General features: G+C 40.8%; 1 protein-coding gene across 23 annotated transcripts in view; it reads left to right on the top strand.

The window, feature by feature from the left end:
* Window positions 1-21,530, top strand: part of ARID1B (AT-rich interaction domain 1B) — a 336,572-nt gene that overhangs the window by 138,076 nt on the left and 176,966 nt on the right. For 2 of the 23 annotated variants that reach the window (XM_075146093.1, XM_075146095.1), the window contains exon 5: window positions 11,298-11,353. The exons of 17 other annotated variants lie outside the window; for them this stretch is intronic. In XM_075146093.1, the coding sequence (XP_075002194.1) occupies window positions 11,298-11,330 (33 nt within the window). In that variant the 3' untranslated portion in view covers window positions 11,331-11,353. 4 more of the 23 variants (XM_075146094.1, XM_075146084.1, XM_075146100.1 and 1 more) reach the window with 4 other exon arrangements.

Genomic DNA, 21,530 nt, shown 5'->3' with positions numbered 1-21,530 from the left:
AGGGAAGATCCATCCTGGAAAAACACATCTCTGTCTACACGTCTTCTGATGTCTTCTGACAATCCCACGTTGTTGGTGGGTCTGCCCGATTTCTACTCTGCCCCACTATGTGGTCCTTCCCTTCAAGGTGTTCACGCAAATGCTGGACAGTTGTGCTGCCAGACCTCCATCAGATGATTTCTAGTATGTGTTACCTAGAGGATGGGATCTTGAGCATGCTTTGATGGTCAAGAGAATTAGGGGCCTGGTGGTGAATTCACAAGAAAGTTCTTGTTTGTCTGTTCGCAGAGAGCTCATTTATTGCCAATATTAGTAATTCCCTTTGGGACAGGCATTACGACTATTCACTGAAACACAGGCGTGCTTTTCTGCTCGCTTCCTTGTGAGCTTTCCAAGTTGGTGTTTCCTGTGAAGACTTGGCACCTTTGTCTCAGCGTTATCGTGAGGAAGGCGAAATAGTGACTGACTGACTTGAGTAACTGACTTCTTTGCAACGGTTGTGATACAGTTCTTGAGAGAGGAATACGCTTTTATGTAAAATGCTCTTCTTGCCAGTAGACAAGAAATTATACCTTGAAAGATACATTTCTGGTGCACATGGATTACATTTAGCTAACCACAGATTTCAGTTTGAGGGGCTGAAGAGCCGATTTGAGCTGAAGAATTATGTAGTGACTTTTAAGTGTATCAGGAACCTCTGCCTTGACATTTGTGAGCTCAGTGCTGCTCAAAGCGTCTTCCTCACCTCGAAGCAGGGATTGCGTGAACATCCTCTCTTGCTCAGCGGGGTAGTGGTGTGTCTATGCAAGTAAACCAAGCAAGGGTCTACAAACGTCTTTCCTAAATTGGGTTGCCTCTCCGTGTTGGACAAATTTGAACCTTCCTGTTCCAGGAAAAGAATCAATAACATCAAACTAGGTAATCACCTCTTTTGAAACTTACCTGTTTAGATGATAGCGTGTTTGGAAGAGCTGACCACCCTCCCCTCCCCCCAAAACTCCACACCCCAAGGACCAACAGGAGAGGGAAAGGCGACTGCTTACGCAGTCGTAAGCAAGATCCATATTTCCACTGGCAGTTTAAGTAACTTGGCTGTTGAACTTGTTTATGAATACAGAAAGGTGAAAAGGCCAGGACTGCTAGTAAAATCCCTTTCTCTCTATTGACCTCTTGAAAGAAAGGTATAGTAGGCACTGATTTGTTTCAATCAAAAGACAGTCCTCCCATGCTGTGCCTTAATGCTAGTGAAGAGCTCTGACACAATCCTGCATGTATAGGGGCCCATAAGGCAAACTTGCCTAGGATGCCAAAGTAAGGGAGGCAGGGGCAGGGGGAACCAAACACCCCAAACCCTCCTTTTTCATCCTCTTTTGAGGGTTAGGAAAAATCTGAATTTATGTTACTTAAATCGATAGCTCTGTGTCAGTAGCACACAGGCTGTTGGGCCTCCCCTAATATTGTTAACATAAGATACCTATCAGTTGCATCTATTTCACTTCCTGTAGGCTGAAAAAAGGGAGGATTTGTATTAAAAATAAAAACAAAAAATGAGTAATAATAAAAAAACCCAGAGGTGTTTCCACTGGTTGAGCTGTGTGTATGTTCTATGAGCACTTGTTAGTGCTGACATTTCCCCATGTGAATATTTTATGTGGGCATTGTACAGTGGCCAACACTTGACTTTGCTTTTCTGTAGTTGGTACCTTTTACCTGTTCTCCTCAAATTGTTATTTTTTCCAGTATAGGAGAAGGAGCAATACTGTTGATGGGTGATGCAGCAGTTGGCTTTCCTGTGAAGCTACGAAGGGTTGTAAGAGCCGAGTGTAATCTATGTAGCTGCTTTGCTGTTCCCAGCTTCTGTATTTTTAGACTGTAACTCTCTGTAAATTCCATCCAGGCAGTATCACTCAGAGGCAGGGCACGAAAAAACCTTCTTACCAAATACAATTTTTTTTTCCAGACTTCCATTTCCATCTGTACAAGGACCTTTTTTTATGGTCAGTAAGTACTAGTGCGTGTTTTGCCTTTTGTGTTTCAAGATCTTAAGCTGTGGGGTATTTTTAGAGTGAAGAGGTGGACAAGAGCTTTGTCTCCTCTTCAAATAGAGAGGTTCAGCATATGGTTTCACTAGTTACAGATTACCATAGGAAGAGGTAGGTAGGACTGGCAGATCAGTGCTAGCATTCTCCTAAATATTTAGAAAAATAAATGGCAAAAAGGAGGAAGAAATCTGAAATTTCTGAGTAGTTGAGACAATTTATATAAGGAAATTCAAGCTTCAGAAATGTAAGGAAACACGTGCGTGTTTGCTTGAGACAATATAAACCCTAGAAGAAGCAGAAATAAATCTTTGAAGTGTAATTGCAAGGCAGTCTTCTCCCATTTAATTGATATTTAAACATTGGCTAACATGGATCTTTGCCATTTAACTGACATTAACAACCTTGGTTAACTTGGTTTTGAGCTTTTTATTTTATTACACTGGTTTGTTTGTTTTATGTTAATTTCACTTTAGTGCTTGGATCCTTGTAAAATACTTTTTTTTTTCTTTTCAAAAACAAACATCAAACATCCAGAATATCTGTTTTGTTTTAATATTTAAACATTTACACACATCTTGGGCATAATTGTATACGCATTTTATAGCATGAAAAAGCAAACCATATTGATTGTAAATCCTAAACATCTGCACTGCAAACCAAAACCATACTTTTTTGTGCACCTTGCTTTTTCTAAGTTTTTCTTCTCATCATACTTTAAATATTTCATTTTTATTAAGTAATTGCTGGCATTACTTTTGGCTTATCCCACACCTTTTTTTATTTTTATTTTATTCCTTTAAACAGTTTCTCTTTTCTCCCCATCTGTTCTCTGCATCGATAACTTGTTTGGAATAAACAAAGCTTAAAAAAAGGCTTTTCGACCACAAGTCTGTTGCTGCTACAATCACGTAGGTGCAGTGAGCGGCGTGCGGCAGCTGAGGGGGTTCTGCTGGGGCAGAGTGGCCTCTTCAGCATCCTCCTGTGTCCTGCCGGAGTCGGCATCCGTTCAGTGTCCTCCCTGCTCCCGCGTGCAGGCACACCACCTTACCGTAAGGCATGAGCTTGCAATGGGTCTCCAAATCTGTAGTTACTGACGGTGGACGCGTGGTCACCGTTGGTGCCTCGCGCTGTCACCGTAGCCCTCAACAGAGGAGGGTAAATGACTCCTGGTACGTAGTAACTTGTTCACACGCCCATGCTTTGCTTTCCAGGGCTGGGCACTGGAATTTAGTTAGGTGGCTTCTAATTGTCTTTGGAATAGGCAAAGAGAGAAGTGCTTTCTGCCCTGAACACTGTGTACCACTGTACTGTATTAATGTCAATCAGCTGTTAATGATAGTGGCAGCTATATTTTTAATACGTTAGAGTACCGTTGGCAAAAGGTTCCCCCCCACACACAAGTCAGTATTCTAGTTTTTCTGTAAAGCAATCCGTATGTTTACTTTTCCTGCTTTTAGCAAGCTTTGAGATTGTCACAGTATTTTAATCAGCTGGGAAGGTGTTCGCTGCAAAGGAAATGACTGCGCGTAAGGCTTCTTCACATCAGCAGTAACGTTCTGCTTCCTCAGGACACCTGGATATGGTGCTCATCGTGCTGCCCAGTGGGAAGAAATGTTCCAAAATTGGCCAAGCAGAAGAACTAAACACAACCTCGTTTCTTTTCTCTCTGTCCAGTCATTGTCTTCATCCATCAGTAATCTCAACTGCGGTTGAATTTCTGATTATATATTTGCATTTTCATTCAATCTTTCACCAACTGTTCTTCACCCAGGGGTTTGGGGGGGTTCGGTGGGGTTTTTTTTGGTGATCATATATATGGATTCTTGTATACAGCACTAGTTACAAGGCACAATGAACTTACAGTGAGAGGGAGCGTCAGTGTGCTGCCACTGCTCATTTGTTGTACAGTTTTGGTTGTGATGGAACATCTGATGAAGTTGTCACACAATGGAGCAGCTTTAGAGCTGCCTGAACAAATTTCATTCTCTGTCATTTCTCTTCTTCTTCTTGTGATCTTCCATAAGCTTAGTCTATTAAAATGACACAGAAAGCCTGTTTTCATCCATTTAGACACTCAAGCATGAGGACGTCATGTTTGGACATGTTGAACTAGCTGTTGTAGCAGAAGAGCGATGGAAACCAAGGACCGCTGTAGGCAGCTAGATCATATAGGCCTTTTCATAGATTGATCGAGCTCAGTCTTAAAACTGGTTGCCTTACCTGCACCTGCTCTGCTCTGTTTGGATAGCTGCTCCCGTGTTTGCCCAAACCCATCTCTTCTGTGTTTTTGCTTTTCTTTCTATACATGTGTCTTTGAAGTAGACTATCTGCAGCCTCCACTGTGAGCTATTGTCTGTCAACACTCATTAGGCTTCTGTAACAAGTAGGAATTAGAGTGCGTCTGGACTTTGAGCATTGTAAGTGATGCAACTGTGTTGGTCAACTCTGAATGTTTGATGTGTCAGTGGGTGCGAGCTACTGTATTTTTTGTTGTTCCTCTGTTCTTGTTTCCGCATGGAAGGTGTGTGTTCCTCCTCCATTGAATTTGTTGGCCATATTTGTTAGTTCTGTCGTTAGGCTTAACTAGGTCAGTGTACTACAAACAAACATTACATGGCATGAAATGTGGATGTACAGATGTCTCCTGCACATAATACCCCCTCTCCCCTCCCAAATCCAAAACAAAAACCCCAAACCCTTCCATTTGAAGTTACTCGCTTGGCAGTATTCATAAATTCCTTCAATATTCTCAATGTTGTAGGGTTTAAAAAGTGAATTACTGAGATCTACAGATGACACATTTCTTCAGAAATCACTTAGGCATGGGCGTTGAGTTCAGTCATATATCAGAAACTACATTTATAAATGACACATAGAATTCATAAATATGTTTATAAAACATGGGGTTCAGGTTTAACTGATGAAGTCCCACAAGTGTAAGTGTGGAATCCTAATCACTGTTTACCTTTTTTAACTGGTCTTTACCTGGTCTAGAGGGTTTTTTAAGTACTGGTCGTCTTTTTTAATTTTTCTTTTTTTTTTTTTTTTTTTTTTTTTTGCAATGAACACTTTTTTCTGTTGTAAACAATTTTTGGAAGACTATTTCTTTTTATAAATACAGTGTTTTCAAATGCTCTTTACTTATGCTTTAGATGCCTGTGTTTTTATTTACTTAAGTGTTGCTTTTGATTTTGAACACATCATAAAGAATTTTGCTGTTTCTGGTCTGAGACTGAGAGTTACAATAAATTCTTTACTCCTTCATCTTGATTTTACGCTTACTGGAAATCCTTAATGAGAAATAGGTTTTATTTTTCAGGAGATACTTGGTAAGTTTTGTATACATTTTGATGTAATTTGCTGAAGATAAATCGAGTTGTCTTTAGAAGTAAGTACTGGCCATTTTTGCTTATGGAGTCGGACACTGCCTGAATAGATTTGTAGTCTTGTTTTCCATATATTGAAGACAGTTATTTCATTTAATTTTTGGAAAATGCATCATAAGAAAGCTGTCCTCAACATGTACCTATATTAGAGTACAAAAATCACTGTGTTTAAATGTAAATAAAATAGCCAGTTTTGAGCTGGATGAATAATTTATAAACTATTCTAGACATCTTGACTCAATGAAAGTTCAAACAAGTTTCATTGCAGTACTTGTTACTAGCTTTCTTTTTTTTTAATGTTGTATTCTGACTTTTATGCACTAAATATGTTTTCAAGTTAAGGAAGTTGTGAAATTAGCTTGAAACTGCATTAACTGGTTTGGGACTGTATTTTTTGGATCACTGGCAGATTTCTTGGTTGGTATAAGGCTGATTTTGAGTTCTAATAGGAATTTACCTATGAAAATATAAATTAAAGTTGATACTCCCCACGGTGCACAAGTGTAACTTGTGTAAATAAAATTCTAGATACTTTGTTTGCTCAAAGATAGGCAGCTTTTTTGAGTTGCAAAATTTTTTCTCCCACAGTGAAACAGCTTTAGACTTAGATTGGAATATACTTTTATGTGACACCCCTTTCAAGAAGCGAGAGAGGGGGAAAACTGAGGCTTTTACATACCAGGCTGGCAAATTGTAGCATTTCTTTCTAAATATTGTTCACATTTGTGCTCACAGAAAAAGTAGTGAACTGTAGACTCATGAGATGTAATACGAGAGAAACTGTGTATATTGATATGTAGTGTCTAGTACAAAGTCCCTAGCAATGAATGCAAAGGCTGCCATTGACTCCGCTGGGCTTTTATCTGGCTATATAACAATCTGTTAAGAGAGTTTCTTTCTTAAATAGAAGCAGTGTGATTTGCTTTTTTTATACTGCTGTGCATAAGTGTAGCACGTACTTCAGTGTGGCATAGCCAACAGTAAAGTGTGGGGTTTTTTTTTTTCTGGCAATAATTAGGTATTTTCCTTTTTAAGATTATTTTCTATTTCTGTGATTTTAAGGATTTTTAATTTTCATGAATATCAATTGCAGCAATAAAAACTGTCAGTGTTTTTGGTCTTGTTGCAACCCTTTGTCTCAGACAAAATACCAAATAATTCTGGAGTAGGTGCATGCTCCATGACTTACAAGTCAAACGGACAGCACCTGCCTCATCCGAAACATAGAAGTTCCAGTTTCCACTGGGTCAAGATGGGGTATGCGTTTCTTTCAATATCTATGACTTTTATATGTATAGATAGCCCAGGAAAAACTAAATTAGTTTGAATTAATCTCTACCGTTTACAGTCTTCTCTGCCTTTTGTGTGTCTCTTACTGTAGTCGTCATGTATGCAGTTTTAATGCCAGCAGATAATTCGGTTCTGGTGGAAACAAGTGTCATCTGTTAGAAATCCTACCAACTGAAAAGTCAAACAAAAATGAAGCGTTTCGCCACGAGTAGCTGCACTGCAGTGTAAACCAGCTCACTCTTCCAGGGCAGCTTGCTTGGTGTTGCTTAACCTAAGCAGCGTCCCAAACCGGGTGCATGTGTTTTTAAATGCGTGTTTGCCCCTTCTACGTATTTTGTATCCGCTTTCGTGTCAGCGAGCGCGGGGTGAGCAGAAGGCCGGCACGAGGGCCACGCGGGCTGTAGCAGGAGGCTTTTCCAATGGGCTCCCATCTGTCAGGGCTGCGCGCTGATAAAGCTTGCGGCAGCTGGCTCGGCTCGCCGCTAATCCATTCATCCCGGCTGTGGATCAGAAGGTGGCCTGTCCCTTCTCGGAGGCCTGTGGACCTCGGAGAGTTGCCGTAGCCCCCGAGTGGTCCCGCTGGACCTGACAGCAAGTATAATGACGGGGCACACGCAACTTGAGCGAGGGGCATGTGTGGTGGCTCTAGGGCATTGTGCCGGGGACAAAGCCGGTCTCTCTCCTCCCAGCTGACCTGTTGTGCCACCGTCAACAACAGCGTGTTTGCAGTTGAAGTGCTAGCTATGGGTGGAAGATTGTTATTAATGTGTTACTTGGGAAGGAATTGTGAAGTCCTGAAGTATTTTCCTGTGTATCGTGCAACTCGGCGCGCACAGTCCGCCGAGCAGAGTTAGCCGCTCAGAGCTCCAGATGGCACCGACAACTGTGAGAGACCATGGCTGTACGCGATCTTTCCTACTGCTTTTTGGTGTAGGCGTATTATTGCTGTTACAAATAATTTATGAGTATAGTGGTTATTTAAAACCATGTAGTAGGTTGCATTTCGCTCCCCTATCAAGGCTACATAGCTTGTTAACTAACAAAAGTAGTGAGATAATTCCTGCCCTAAAAATTTACAGCCTTTTGTGCACAAAATCTGTCATTGAGCCTGGAGGGTCTGAGAGGAGGGTTGCTGAGAACGGGAGATGCAGCAGAAGATTCAGAAAAGTTCAGAAAGAGAACAAGAATAGAAAGATGTCAGGGAGCATACACGTGGCAGAGCTGCACAAGAGCTGAAAAGCTGTAAAATGGGCTGGTAAGTTAAGACCTTGTAGGTGAGGGATGTGACTCTTCAATCATGTGTTAGAAGTAGTAGTTCTTTCTTATATTAAAGAGGACTTGAATATTTTGGGATGCTTGTGAAACATGGGATCGCCAAGCATCTGAACAATAAAAATGAAAGACGTAGGCAGGGAGTGATTAACTGCCTTGTCCCTTGTTGCGGTTCCCCGGTCAGTAGAAGCAGCACATCCTCCGCTACCACATGTCTCTTGCAACTGCGTCAATAGATGTGTAGCTTTGCTATTTATTTGACGACTTCTCTAAAAAAAAAAGCTAAATCCCGCAAGTCACAAGATAATTAAACAGCTCAGAAGAAATTGGTTTATCCCACAAAAGAAGTGCCTGCGAGTTTAACAGAATCCCAATCTAATGATTGGCATCGGTTGCAGCAAACACCTTTGGGGCAGTCCAGAAGCAAAATGGACACACTGCTACTGCTTGATTTGATTCCCTAATTGATGGTTGACATGACCTTCAGTGTATATGACATGTTAGAAGATGCAGGACACAGCAATTCAAACTGACGTGGAGGATGCAGCATAAACACAACAAAACAAAAACTGCTCAGAGCTCTGTCGCAAGCTTTTTACACCGAAGTTTTGTGGCAGAAAGTTGCAGAGGCTACAAGAAAAGCAGTATCATATTTGAAACTACCTGTATTTGAACTGAGAGGTGGCCCAGCTTCACAGGTGAATTGCTTTAAAAGCGTATTTAGATGAATACATACACAGTAACAGAGAATGAATGGATTTTGTTCTCCTTTTTTATGATGAGACCACTCTTCAGAAGGTATATTTTAAATGAATCATTGTGTTGAAATCCTTAGAAAGGAAGACTCAATTGTACAGAAAACATGAACAGAGCAAGCAATGCAGAATCTCGGAGCAGAAGCTAGGTTAGGAAAATCACATTCACAACTCAGTTGACTGGGCTCTGTGGTTTTGTAGCTCTGCGATGAACCCAGCCCTGGTTTGCTTCAAACATGAAAATCTATCTAAAGTCACTACGCTGTAGTCCAGGCTTACATGAACAGTTAAACTCTCAATACCTTAAATACACTGTGGAAACATGAATAGATGAAACCGAATGTTAGGTGAAATTGGATTTGGCATAGTAAATTTATATAGACTTTTTAGGCCTGTGCTATTTCTGTGGGACACTGTTCTGTTTTGAATCTAATTTTAGTTTGGAGAACTCATTTGATTTCCTTTTTCACATCCATATGTGCTCATATGGTGTATTTATAGTCTCTTTACTAGGTTTTCATTATGTTAACTCTAATTATTATAGCACTATGGAAGCAGTGCCATAGTTTTCCTACGGAGATGTAAGTTCTTGCATTTAGTCAGTAGAAGTATTTTTTGTTTTAGTTAAACATTCCGATATCAGGACTTAGGAGTTCAAAACGGTAATTTTTTGAGGAGTATGTAAATGGATGCATGAAGAAGGCATGGTAAAATCTGGTCATAACAGAATTTTTTTCTAGATGAATCAAATAATTTAGAATTTACTGAAATTTACTGAAAGTCAAACCTAGCATGTAAATAGAATTAATATCAATATGCTCTGCAGATGTTGAAAGACACTATTTAAATAATAAAAAAGTTTTTAAAAAACTGAAAATAGCATCCTAAAAATACATGTTATCCTGTTCCCTTTTAGTGATTTGGTGGCTCCCAGAACATCTTTTCATACATGTGCATGAGGCCTTCCCCGTTGGGCATGTCTCTATTCCTTATCTGTCACTATCGTCTGTCTTTAAGGTGAGACTGGAAGGGGTGCAGCAGCTCTGGCAGTGGTTTTTACTTGGGTATCAATGCCAAGGATTAAATTTCAAGTGCTCTGTGAAATGCCATGTTCGGTGGAGAGTCTGTTATGAAAAGTGCAGAATTTATACAAATACAGTGTGACAGTTATGTGTTTCTCTAAAAATACTGGCTACTTTCTCCTTAACTCCAGTTGTCTTCCTGGCTCAGTGGTATTCCCCTCCCCAAGGCATCAGTCTTTGGTGTGAAACGCTGTGTCCAAGACTCATAGATCTCTGTTGGAGAGATGGCAGAAGATTGGATGCGGCTCTCCCAGGAGCACCTGGAAGAAGTTACTAGAGGTGGGGTTAGCACTAGGAAGGGGGATGGACGCCGGGAAGCCACAGGAGGAGAAAGGTTCGGGAGGAAGGCTGCTGGAGTGGACAAGGGAGGATGGGAACGTTTTGGGCTTTGATGAAGCCCAAAGGGATTCTTGGGGAGAAGGGTTTGAGCTGAGATCCAGCAGCAAAAGCTTGTTTAGAAAAAGCGGAGGGTGAAAATGGAGGTGAGGACGTGGAAAGGCATGGTGAAGCACGATTTCGCTAATGAAGGAGAGACTGGAGATGAGGCATTAGTTGATGAAGTTGTCGGGTAATTTTGTTGGTTTCCCATGTTGTCGGAGAATAAATTGCCTGTGTGTTGTGAGGACTTCTGTATGATTTCTTTCTAATATTGGATAATTCTTCTTCGCAGTCTCTAACCTTGCAGGTGTTTCTGCAAAACCTCTCCCAGTTGTGCTGCCACCAGTGCTTGCATCCCAGAGCTTTTATTGAGTCGTTTTGTGACATGCCGTAAGCTGGCCACGTGGTCTGGCAGTGGTCATGTTTGAGCACTACCTGCCCCAGGATTCCCACCAAATGTAGTGTGATGAAGGCTGATTTCAATAAGAAAATGACCATGTGTTTGCAGTTTGCATCAAGGCAGAAGGTAGCATTTGTCACATATTTTGTAGTGGTATTTTGATGCTCCCGTGTTTGTATGGGTCATTTTTATAGTTAAAGTCTGGGGTATGCTACAGCTGACTATTCATGTTTAGTGCACTTCTGTGCCACCATGGCACTCTTTTTCTGGCCTTCCTCAGCAGTATATGAAAAAAAGTCTTTATCATCAGCTTTTATTTTGCAATGAAGAAATTGGTGCAGGGAAATAAAACATAACTGCGTAATTTGGTGGGCAGGCTTTGACCTGAGCTTAAAGGCTTAAATGACTAGGAGAATCTACTTATTGCTGTGTTTGTTTTGTTTTTTAATTAAAAGCGTGTGAATGGAAGACGTATCCTATCCTGCTGCATAATTAACAAAATGTGTTTAACCTGAAATATAATAGACAACATAAATGGATGAACAGAAGCAGAAACAGCAAGTCTTGGAGGGAAGTCACCCAGGACTTGTGTTGTTTATTGGTATTGAAAAGGAAACTGATATAGTAGAAATAGATTACGTTTGTAGCCTGAGGCTGAAACACAGATCTTTTCACCATTCACAACTTTTTAGGAGGATCCATTTGTGTCTGCAGCATGCCTTTGAGGAAGGACAGACAGAGTGAAGTTGTATGTATCATTTTTATATTACTTAAAAAAAAAAAATTGTCAGTAGAAGTATAGGCAGCCATATTCTGTTCTGGAAATAATACTTGTAATTCAGGTTGTATGTTTTTAGGTTTGCTTAAAATATCTTCTTAGCTTGTCTTTCCCCATGCCTTTTGCTCTGCCGCCTTCTTACCCTTGCACCTCCCCTCCCACCCTTAAGAAAAAGGGAAAAAGAAAAGAGAAAAGGAGAAGGAAACCAAGGAAACACAGTTAATTTGCTAATGGTTGTACATTTACTCTGAAATAAACATTATGACAAGGTCAGCAACACGCATGGGCACACTCCTGGGTGATGGAATAGCTCTGCACGTGGGACAGATGAGGAACCCTTAAGCTGTAATCACAGAAGATCATGCAAGATCTGTTACTTGGTTCTGCGCATAGCATATTGCGTTATTTCCTTCTGGACAGGGACCTTCTTGCATTCGGTTCCCTGACTGGAAGGTCATCCCATTACTTAGGAATTTTTTCTCTCTTCCAGCTTAAGTGCAGTTGTTACTGGGAGTTTTTACCCATTTTGCTTATGCCAGATTGCCCTTTCTCTTATTTAGCTGTCTTTCCTGTCATGTTTATCTTCTGATTATTTTAATTTAGGTAGTTTATTTTACTGTAACTTTTTTTCATAGGTATGCGTCATCTGTAACTAATGATATACATAAACTATAGCAGCCCAATTTTTCTGCAGATTAGGAGTAGCTCTCTATACAGTAATAGTTTTGGAAACCATTCATAACACAACATCAGGTGTTTCAGAACTGGTCAATTTCCGACATCCTTTTTGCTGTCCTTGATTATTATGTTGTTACCTATAGCATCTGATTTCCAAACTGTTAAAATTTATTACACCTTGGGAAGTGATGTGGATTAAATGTGAATAAATATATTTTTAGATATAATCTTCTCTCTTCCTCTGCAGTGATACTGTGTAGTAAGTGCACACTGATTTTACCACTGGAGACGGAGTTCTTCGAGGAGCCCATGCAATGTCGGACTTATGGGTCCAGCACACCATTATCAGAAGTTATTCTGTACGCGTTGTCTCCGCAAAACTTTTTTTTACCCCCGTTTGATTATTTCATTAAAGTTACTTCACATAAATAGTGAATACCTTTGTGATGCTAGGTTGCCCTATAGATAATTTTCATGCACTACAAAGTGTGTGAGATACCTAAACCAGGTATTTCATGGAACTGAAGAGGAGTAGCAGATTTAAATTGGTTCTGTATTTAGAAAAACTAAGCACCATAATTCACAAGTTCAAGTTCAGGGTAGTGACCCTGGCTGCTCCATTTATTGGCTTTTGAGGTAAAAGGCTGGTTCATGTCTTTTTGATCTTGAGGTTTCTGGTTTAATACAGCTGTAAGAACATCCCGCAGATGCTTTCTTTCTCTTAGGGTAGGCAAGACCATTTATAATTCCAAATTGTCTCCTTGCCTACTATAGTGAGCACCTTAACAAAGCTGTTCCTACCTCAGGGGAATTCACTATCTTCCTCACTTTATCTGAACAACTGCCTGATGAAAGAATCTTACAGCCTTTCTGTAGCAGCATTTTATGCCTTAAGAGCTGGAGGTATAAAGATGAACGCCAAAAAGCAACAGGTTAGCTGCATCCAGGCTTTAAAGATCATTGTAGAGAATCTGGATTGAGTGGCTCAAAGGTCTTTGTGCAGCAGCGTAGGTTTTAGACCATGTGTTGTTTGTCTTGGCATCCTGACTTCCCCCCCCCCCATCAATATGGTTATGTGCAGCCCTTTTAAACCGTGTAGCTTCATAAACTGACATGAAACCGAAAATCCTGGGTTTCGACTATTTCCTGATTTGTGAGGAATGGCTGGTTCCCTTAGTATGCGGAAACATCTCAGTTTATGGACAACTGGTTCACATCCCAGCAAGGAAGTCTGTTCTTCAGGACTGGACAGCCCTAACACTGGAAACCCTTCCTCTCTGTCTGGCTGAGATTTGATGTGACAGATACTTCATTTTTAATGAGGGAGCACATTTTGGCTGTGAGCACAGAGGGCTGAGGGAGCAGAATTTTCTTATCCCTGCCCGTGATGACAGGATTACGTGAAAGGGACAGGCATTTCTAGCTTATTTTTAAAATGATCTTGTTTGTGTGGTGATGGATAAAGCCACCCCAGGTACTCTCTTTCAATTCTCTTTGGCCCGCCCTTCAATCCACAAGAATCTGTTTCTTCTTTCACCTTACTGTGAAGGTGATGTTCCTTTTGCAGTTGCCTTTTCCGGGAAGGTGGAAGAAATCCAGGCCCTTATTGCTGATCCTTCTCAGACAGTGCTCTGGCTGGACAGGGTGCTCCTGTGCCCCATTTGGAGTTTCTCTGCAAGGTGTTTTTTTAATTCCTTTTAAACCCAGCTGTCAGCCTGTGTGTTTTTAGCCAAACCACTTGCTTCCAGTGCCAAGGCCCCTCTTTGCATCCTCAAATGTCAAAAGGTTCGTTCTTCCTATAGTGACGAAGCAGATCAGTCCCTGAAGATATTTGTAGCAAATAATGAAAGGACAAAGAGTGTAACCATATCCGTGCAGAGACTGTTCAACTGGATAATCAGATGCATTAAAGTCTCTTATAGGACTGCCGGGGTGGAGTTCCCTTCTGTCATCAGAGCGTGCTCAAGCTACTGCTCTGGCCTCACTGAGGAATACCGCCATTCCTGATGTCCTCAAAGTACCCGCCTGGAACTCTGTCCAAAACCTCATGGAGCTCAGCTCCTGCCGGGCGCGCAGGGTACTCCGGGAGGAAAGTCCTGCAGCAATTCCTTACCTAAAAGATTCTGGGACCACTACCAGGTTTGCGAGTGTGAAGGGGGCTTATTCCTGGACCTCTCTGCATTTGCCCTTCACGAATATAAACATGGGTTTGGAAACTTGCTGGTAACTGATGTTCTTTACAACACACAGCCCACATGAACATTCACGTTTTGCATTCCTCTTTCCCTCCCTTCCCTCTCCCGCCTGAAAGTCCTTTTGAAACTCCTGTCTTTGGGATAGTGCAATCGGATTAAAAACTGGCGTGGCACGGAGCACACTCTGGTTTACACGCGCAGGAGAGTAAGCGTGTGGGAGGACCACACTGGTATGCCAGACAAGTAATGGTACAGGGCATCTGTTCCTGAGTGACAGGGTGTATCTGTACCTGCTGTGGGAGGGTACATATGAGCCGTGGATATCAAAGAACTAGAATTGCAATATATAACCTTTCTTTTCCTCTTGAAATCTCTCTCCTTTTTTTTTTCCATTATCTTCAGTGAAGTTTTTCTGCATTCAGATTTTAAGTTCAGGCAAATCTGTCATCGGTTGTTAAAATGTTCACTTGATTTTAAAATAAGGTTCTCTTGTTCAGAAACACACCGTCCCATTTACTCCAACATGCCTAGCCATGTTTTTAAGCTTTGCTCATGTTCTTCTAAATGAAAATGTCACACTTCCTTTTCTAGCGAACTTGTGAAACTGGTCAAACTAGACTGACACAGCAGCATAATACTACACTCGCTACTTCTTTAGCTTTGTAGACAAAATGCAACCCTAACAATGCCTGTGTCTGGCTCAGGGTAGATTAAAACATGTGCTTTCTTGTAGGATAAATGATGTGGAAATCTAACTCACCTTGATGTGTCCTCTCTGTCTTTTTCTTTCTCTCTTTTTTTCCCTCCCTCTCTTCTTTTTTCCGCTGCCCCCTGTCTCTTTTGAAAATAGTGGAGACAAGTTCGAAGAGATGAGACTCTCTTCCACCATGTGGAGTGAATAAGGAGTGATAGCTGAGGAAAGGAAGAGAGAAAAACACAGCTCAGGTATTGATGTTGAGATGGCAGCTTTCTCTTCTCTGAGTTTTTGAGCCTGCAAAAGATGGGAGGAGATAGCCCATTCCAGGAAAAAAAATCCTGGTATGGGTCACTGGAGACCCAGTGTACTCTGGAGTAGTTTGGGATCTTCAGATTTGTTGCATTCTTACTAATGGTATTTACAAAGTTTTCCTTTCTGACCGCTTAACCCAGGAAGGTGAAGGTCAGAGTAGCAATTATCATCTGCAGCCCCCTCATTTCTCATTTATATGATAGAGCAGAGCAATTCTTGGATTTCAAAAGCTGATACTAACCCATTCTGAACAATATATATTGAATTTCTTGGTAATATGTCTATTGTCTTCCACTCTCTCCAAGATACTTAATGTATCCTCATGTTCCCCTTTGTCCTCTCCCACCCAGCAATACATACCTCACGTGCACATTTGTGTAACACAGCAATACGTTAGAAATCAGTATTAGTGATGCAGTGATAAAATAGGCTAAGATGGCCCTTCTAATTACAAATATCCTTTGTAAACGTAAGTATTTAGGAATGTCAAAAATTGCTTACTTAGCTGAAATGTATATAAGTGTCTCTTTATATATATATTTATGTTTATAATATTACAAAAATGAGGAAAGGGAAGGAGTAAAAAGCAATGTGCCATTCTGAGGGACAGACTCCAGAACAAGTTCCCAAGTAGAACAGTAACTTCTCACACGTGATGATCAAAATGGCGATGGCAGTGACACAACTTACTTTTAATTGCCCGATTCACAAACTGAAGAACGACCATGAAAAATATCTGCTAGGATTATGAAGCCTACTGTAGATACATTCCTCTTGTAGATAAAAAAGAAAAAAGGTAGATTTTTTCCTAATGCCAGACTGCTTAAAAAACAAAGCAAACAAAAAAGGATGGGTAGATAGAAGTGTATTGAATGGCAAAAATGGTATATTTATATATTCAAAGTATATGCAAAAAATACTCTGTCCCCCTCCCTGCCCCATTTTCACTTCAGGGTAATAGTAAATAAAAAAAAATCTCAAGCTTTCAATCCTGTGTTTTAGTTTATTAAAATTTATAAAAGCTAAATAGTGTTTCTTGCTGTTTGTTTCATGTTCCCAGGGCTGGCTTGTTTATCCCCAGGAAGAGGTGGGAGTGTCTCTTGGGATGCTAGCCGCACAGTCTGAGTCTGGGAACAAATTCATCTAACACAGCGCTCCTAAATTAAAATAAGAGTTACTGGTTGGTGGTTATGGAAATCTGTTTAGGTGAAGATATACCACAGGATCTAAATTTAATTTGGAAATTATTATGGGCAGGCGCGATAGCGCTAATATTCAGGGTGTCTGACATTTCCTACTGTAAGAGCCTGGTTTAAGTTGCTTACAGATAGTTTTTAAAAATGTTGAAACTTTCGCAAAAACAGCTCAGCCTTTTTTTAAAAATGGGTGTAAAGAAAAAGGGGTTTAGACATATTAAAAAAAAACACACTACAACCCCTCCTCTTTAAACAGACCTTGCAGTCCCATTGTTTTTAGTAGAAACTTAAAAATGAACTGCTGCTGCGCTTGGCGTGCGGGGTAGCTCACTTAGCGTTGCCATAAATCTGCCCATGTTACCCACACCTGGCAGATCTAAGTTCGTGATGCCTCCTGCTCGGTCCAGGAGCGTAGCTAAATTCCTCCAAGAGCCTTTCAGCATCGTGCTCTCACCCGTGCTAGCAGCAGTGGGCTGTGCCTGGCGATGCTCTGAAAGCAGAGGTGAGGCGTAAGACCTGAGCGAGGATGTGGCACGGAGGGATCGTTGGCAGCTGCGGGAAGGGAGAGAAACCCGTTGTGGGGGCGAGAAGAGAGGATGACTGGCTGGAGGAAGGGGCAGAAGTAGGAGGAAGAAACCGAGGTCTGATGAGGAGCCGTAGAGGAGCTGGAGCTGCACCGTGGTAGGGCAGGAGTGAGATAAGCGTTGGAGGTGGTGCTGGTGCTGGGGTGAGGCAGCAAAGGCTGGACACAGAGAAAGAGGAGGGGTGACGCTGTGTGAGGGCAGGGGGAACGCAGGGCCTGAGTCCCCGGGAATGGGGACCACAGGGAGAGCAGAGACAGGGAGCTGTAGAGACACGAATGCGGAGGAGAGGAGGGTGAAGCCTCTATGTCTGCCGTGAGAGTAAGACCAAGAGCTTCACACGGGAAAGATAGCAGAACTAGGACATGAACAAATGGGAGGTGACAGGGAAAGAAGACCACATCTGAGTTGACATCGGCAACCTCAATTTTCACAACTTAACTTTTGATCCTATTTTTGTGACCTAATATAATGTTTTAACGTACAGGACTCTGTGCGTAGGGGTGTTAAAAATACCTGACCTTGGAAGAACATAGAATATCCTTACTGTATGAGCATTTGTAAAAACACAGCCTGTATTTCCTGAAGTACATACTTCAACATCCATGACCTCCAGTGCTCATATTCTAAACAATCATGACACATCTTGAAATTTGTGTATTTTTTTTAGAGGGAAGGGTTCATTGAAATAAGCTGACTGCAATCCGAAGCAAATACATATGAAATTTTCCCTCATGAGAACTACACATCATTTTTATATTGCAAAACTTCAGTTTGGGTTGGCTGTTTCTATGAAGGTGCTTGTAAACTGACATAGAGGCTTAAGTTACAATGAATGAGGTTACCAAAAGACTTTTTGAAGCTGGGGAAGCTGGGTGTTCAATGTGATTATTAGACTTATTGGTACTGTTTTCAAAGCTAGCTATGAATCTTACTTGATACCATGCTCATCCAGCTTTCAGTATGACTTTGGCACAAAAAGAAGTCTTTTGTAAAAGAGGTAGGATTTCATGCAAGCTTTTTTCCCTTCCTTCCAAATGTTAATGTAGCTCCTTTTGCTTCTTACTAAAAATTTTAAATATCTTAAATATTCCACTGATAGGCTGTTATTCGCAGTGAGAGCCAAATTAATCTGTGCTCCTGAAAGCTCATTGAAGCAAATACTGCTATCAGGAATGAATTTGGGCTCAAGGGTTAACTGCTGTCTCTCTTAACACCTGTTACATAGAGCAAAGGGAGAAAACTTGATCAGTTTTGACTACAGCCTTTTACATAGCAAGAAACTCTTCGCCTTTTTACAGTTTCATTGGGGTTTTGGTTTTGGGTTTTGGTTTTTTTTTTGTTTTGTTTTTTAACCTTTAAAGTACCTGACTTTAAAGGGGATATCCAAATGTCTCTCTGCGGAGACTTAAAACAGCCTTTGTGGAAGTATTTTGAGCGGTGCTAATAACAATGGTTTCTGGCAATTGCTGAATGGGATCTGACCAATTTTAGTAACATAGGGGCACTAAACCCACCGAGCTTGCTTTTGAAATGGTGCTTCAGTTTGAACTGAGTTAAAGTGATGTTTTAAGAAACAGTTTTGCACCTTGCTGGAAATGATAGACAGCTGCTAGACGAGGTAATGATCTGTCTTCATGTTTGATGCCTTCTTTTATCAGTCTGAGGCTTTTCACTGAGTCAGATCTATTGATTAGCATTAGTTTACTTCTCAGGAAGCCTGCTTTGCATTGAAATGTCATGGGCTTGGGATACTAAATGCATGCCAAACAAGAGCTTGAACTCTGTCTAATGCTGCCGGGTAAATTACATGTTTGCTGAGTGTTTAGCAAGGGTAATAGCTTTGCAGACCCCAAAAATGTTAAATGGGGTCATTTTTGTCTCTCGTGAACAAATATTGGGGGGGGGCGGAATAACAGGGTTATAGGGAAGATACCCTGCGCTTTGCTTTAGGGAGTGTAAGTTTATGGAGTTACAGTGTGAGTGGAACTCCAGAAAGTTTGGGGTAAAATCTCTGCTTCACAGTAACTGGTGTGTCTATATTCAAAAGAATGATAATGGAAGAGTGGGAAGAGAAAGACGACCTACATCATTACTATTAATGAAATTAATTTCCCTCTTAAAAAAAAAAAATTAAAAAAAAATGAAAAGAACACACAGAAGCGACTTGGGGAGACAGGAATTTGGTTGAATGCAATGTTTTAATGTAAAATACTAGGGGGCTTGTTTTGTTTTTCCTATTTTGCTTGCAGGGTTCCAGGTGCAACACTAAATATATGGTCACTTTGAAAGCAGAAGCTTAAATATAACACTCCTCAGTAATTATGTTAACTGCATTGATGGAGGTTAGCAGAAAGCTAAGTGTAACGTTGGGGAGGAGGAAGATAGTCTGGATATATTGAACAGGATTTTTAACAATCCAGTATTTTATATTCGTTTTAACTTTTTAAATATGTATTGAAAATCTAGAGTTTTTCTAAAAGTTTCTGGAAAATTTATTGTTGTAAGGAAGACTGGAATGTAAACATTGATATTCAGTGATGTAATCTGATGCTTCATCTTTTACTTTATTGTAATTCTCGTGTATTTTTCCAGACAGTCCCCCCCCTTTACTCCCTTTACGTGTTTTCTCTAGCTTCTTTTTCCAGACAAGATTTTATACTTCACCATCCCGTGATAAACATTAATTGATTGGGTCAATACCTAATACCTACTTTCTGCACTACTTGTAAATAAGAAACTAACATTTTTCTAACATTTTAGTTGCTTTCATGTTTTAAACACAGAACGTATTTTGTTTAGTTGGTCATTGTAAGAGATTTACTTCAGAAACACTGTAGGTGATATTGATTCCTTAAGATTTCTGGTACTGTCTGATTCTACCCCCCACTCCTCCAATCCCCAGGATTACAATTAGAAACAATTCAGAACACAGGTTCAAAAAAAAAAAAAGGCAATTTATGGTAAAGCAATTCTTTAAAATAACATGGCAGTATCCTATGTGTGCAGTCTTTCTTTTATGTGTTTGTACAATGTTTTAAGCCATTTCCAAGAACAATGCTGTATGCTGCACAAATGTGCAGTAATTACTTTACAAAAAATGTTTGCTTCTGTTTAATACCTAATTTTAAATAATAAAGGACGTAGTGTTATTTAGCTTAGAGATGACATCATCTGAGAAAGGTGGCCATTAATTTCAAAGAGAAGATGTGATCAAAAATAGGGGAGGGGAGGGCATCTCAGGATGATTCTTGAAAGAAGATGCATCCCGTTCTGTGTATCTGTAGACAAAAATGAACTGCAAATGCTGGAATTTGCTAACAGTTTTAAAGTAGAGCTAATGTGTGGCATGCCTTGGCAAGCTGTATCTTGCCAATTTTTCTTCATCCCCTCAAGCATATGCCTTGCTTGCATAACCAGTTTTTTAGCCACATGGATTCAGTGCTCCACGCTGCACGGAGGCTGTGCAGATTTATCACTAATACTAAAAGAACATTCATGTTAAGTTGTTTTGAATAGCAAATTCAATCTAAAAAAAAGTCCTGGATATTACTTTAAAAAATAAAGAGGTGATCTGCTGAGCAGTGTGGATATGCCCCTGCGTGTGTCACCCATCTCTGTATTCATCAACTCTGCACTCTTACAACGAGAGATCTTTCCATTGTGGTGAAACTCCCTCCGCATCTCAAACTACCCCTAAATGGTCTTCAGCTTGGCCAGAATACTAAAGGCCATATGGCCCTATAACATTTTGTTAATGCTCTTCCAAATCTCGGTAAAAGCCTTTCTTTCCAGCAATGCTAGTATCTTGCCTGAATAAAATTAAATTTTAGTTCCTTGAAAGAAAATGTTATCAGCCTTCCTAGCAGCTGTGAGAATTGTGCTATGCTGATTAGATGTGACACATAGAAGAAAAACTGCTCTAGCAAGTGGTATTTGTGATTCAGTAGGTGACACTCTTCTCTCTAAACCCGTGCTGAATCAATGCCCCAGCAGTGCGTCAGGGGACAGTATACCTTTTGCTGGCCCCCTTCAGATGAGATGTAAAACCAAAGTCCTGGCCACTTGTAGTCATGACAAGGTTCCACAGTAAACTAAAGCAGAAGATAGGAGGTCGCCCCCGCATCCCAGTTTGATTTATTGATGAATAAATCTAATGGAAAATGCACGATGACAGGTGGGTATGGTTCGCTTTCTTCCTTCTGCACGTTGTATGCAGTTACTCTCTGCCACTAGGCTCCAGGAGAGGGGTTCCCACAACAGCACCCCTGGCAGTAGCGATGCACGAGCTGCTTCCAAGCAGCGTGTTGATAAATAGGCTATCCGGTGCGTCCAGGAAGGGAGCTTGGAACTTGTGTTGAAGGAAGAGGCCGAACACTTTACTTTGGGGTTAGACAGGGGGTTGCCATTTTTACGGAGTCGAGGATGAAGGTTTTCTGCTCTTAAGCATCAAGGGAGTTCTAGGTGCAGCAACTAGTTTTTTCTATA

Source organism: Calonectris borealis, chromosome 3, assembly GCF_964195595.1.
Source record: "Calonectris borealis chromosome 3, bCalBor7.hap1.2, whole genome shotgun sequence".
NCBI lineage: Eukaryota > Metazoa > Chordata > Aves > Procellariiformes > Procellariidae > Calonectris > Calonectris borealis.
Note: the sequence above shows the minus strand (reverse complement) of the source record. Positions and strands in the feature narration are given on the sequence as shown.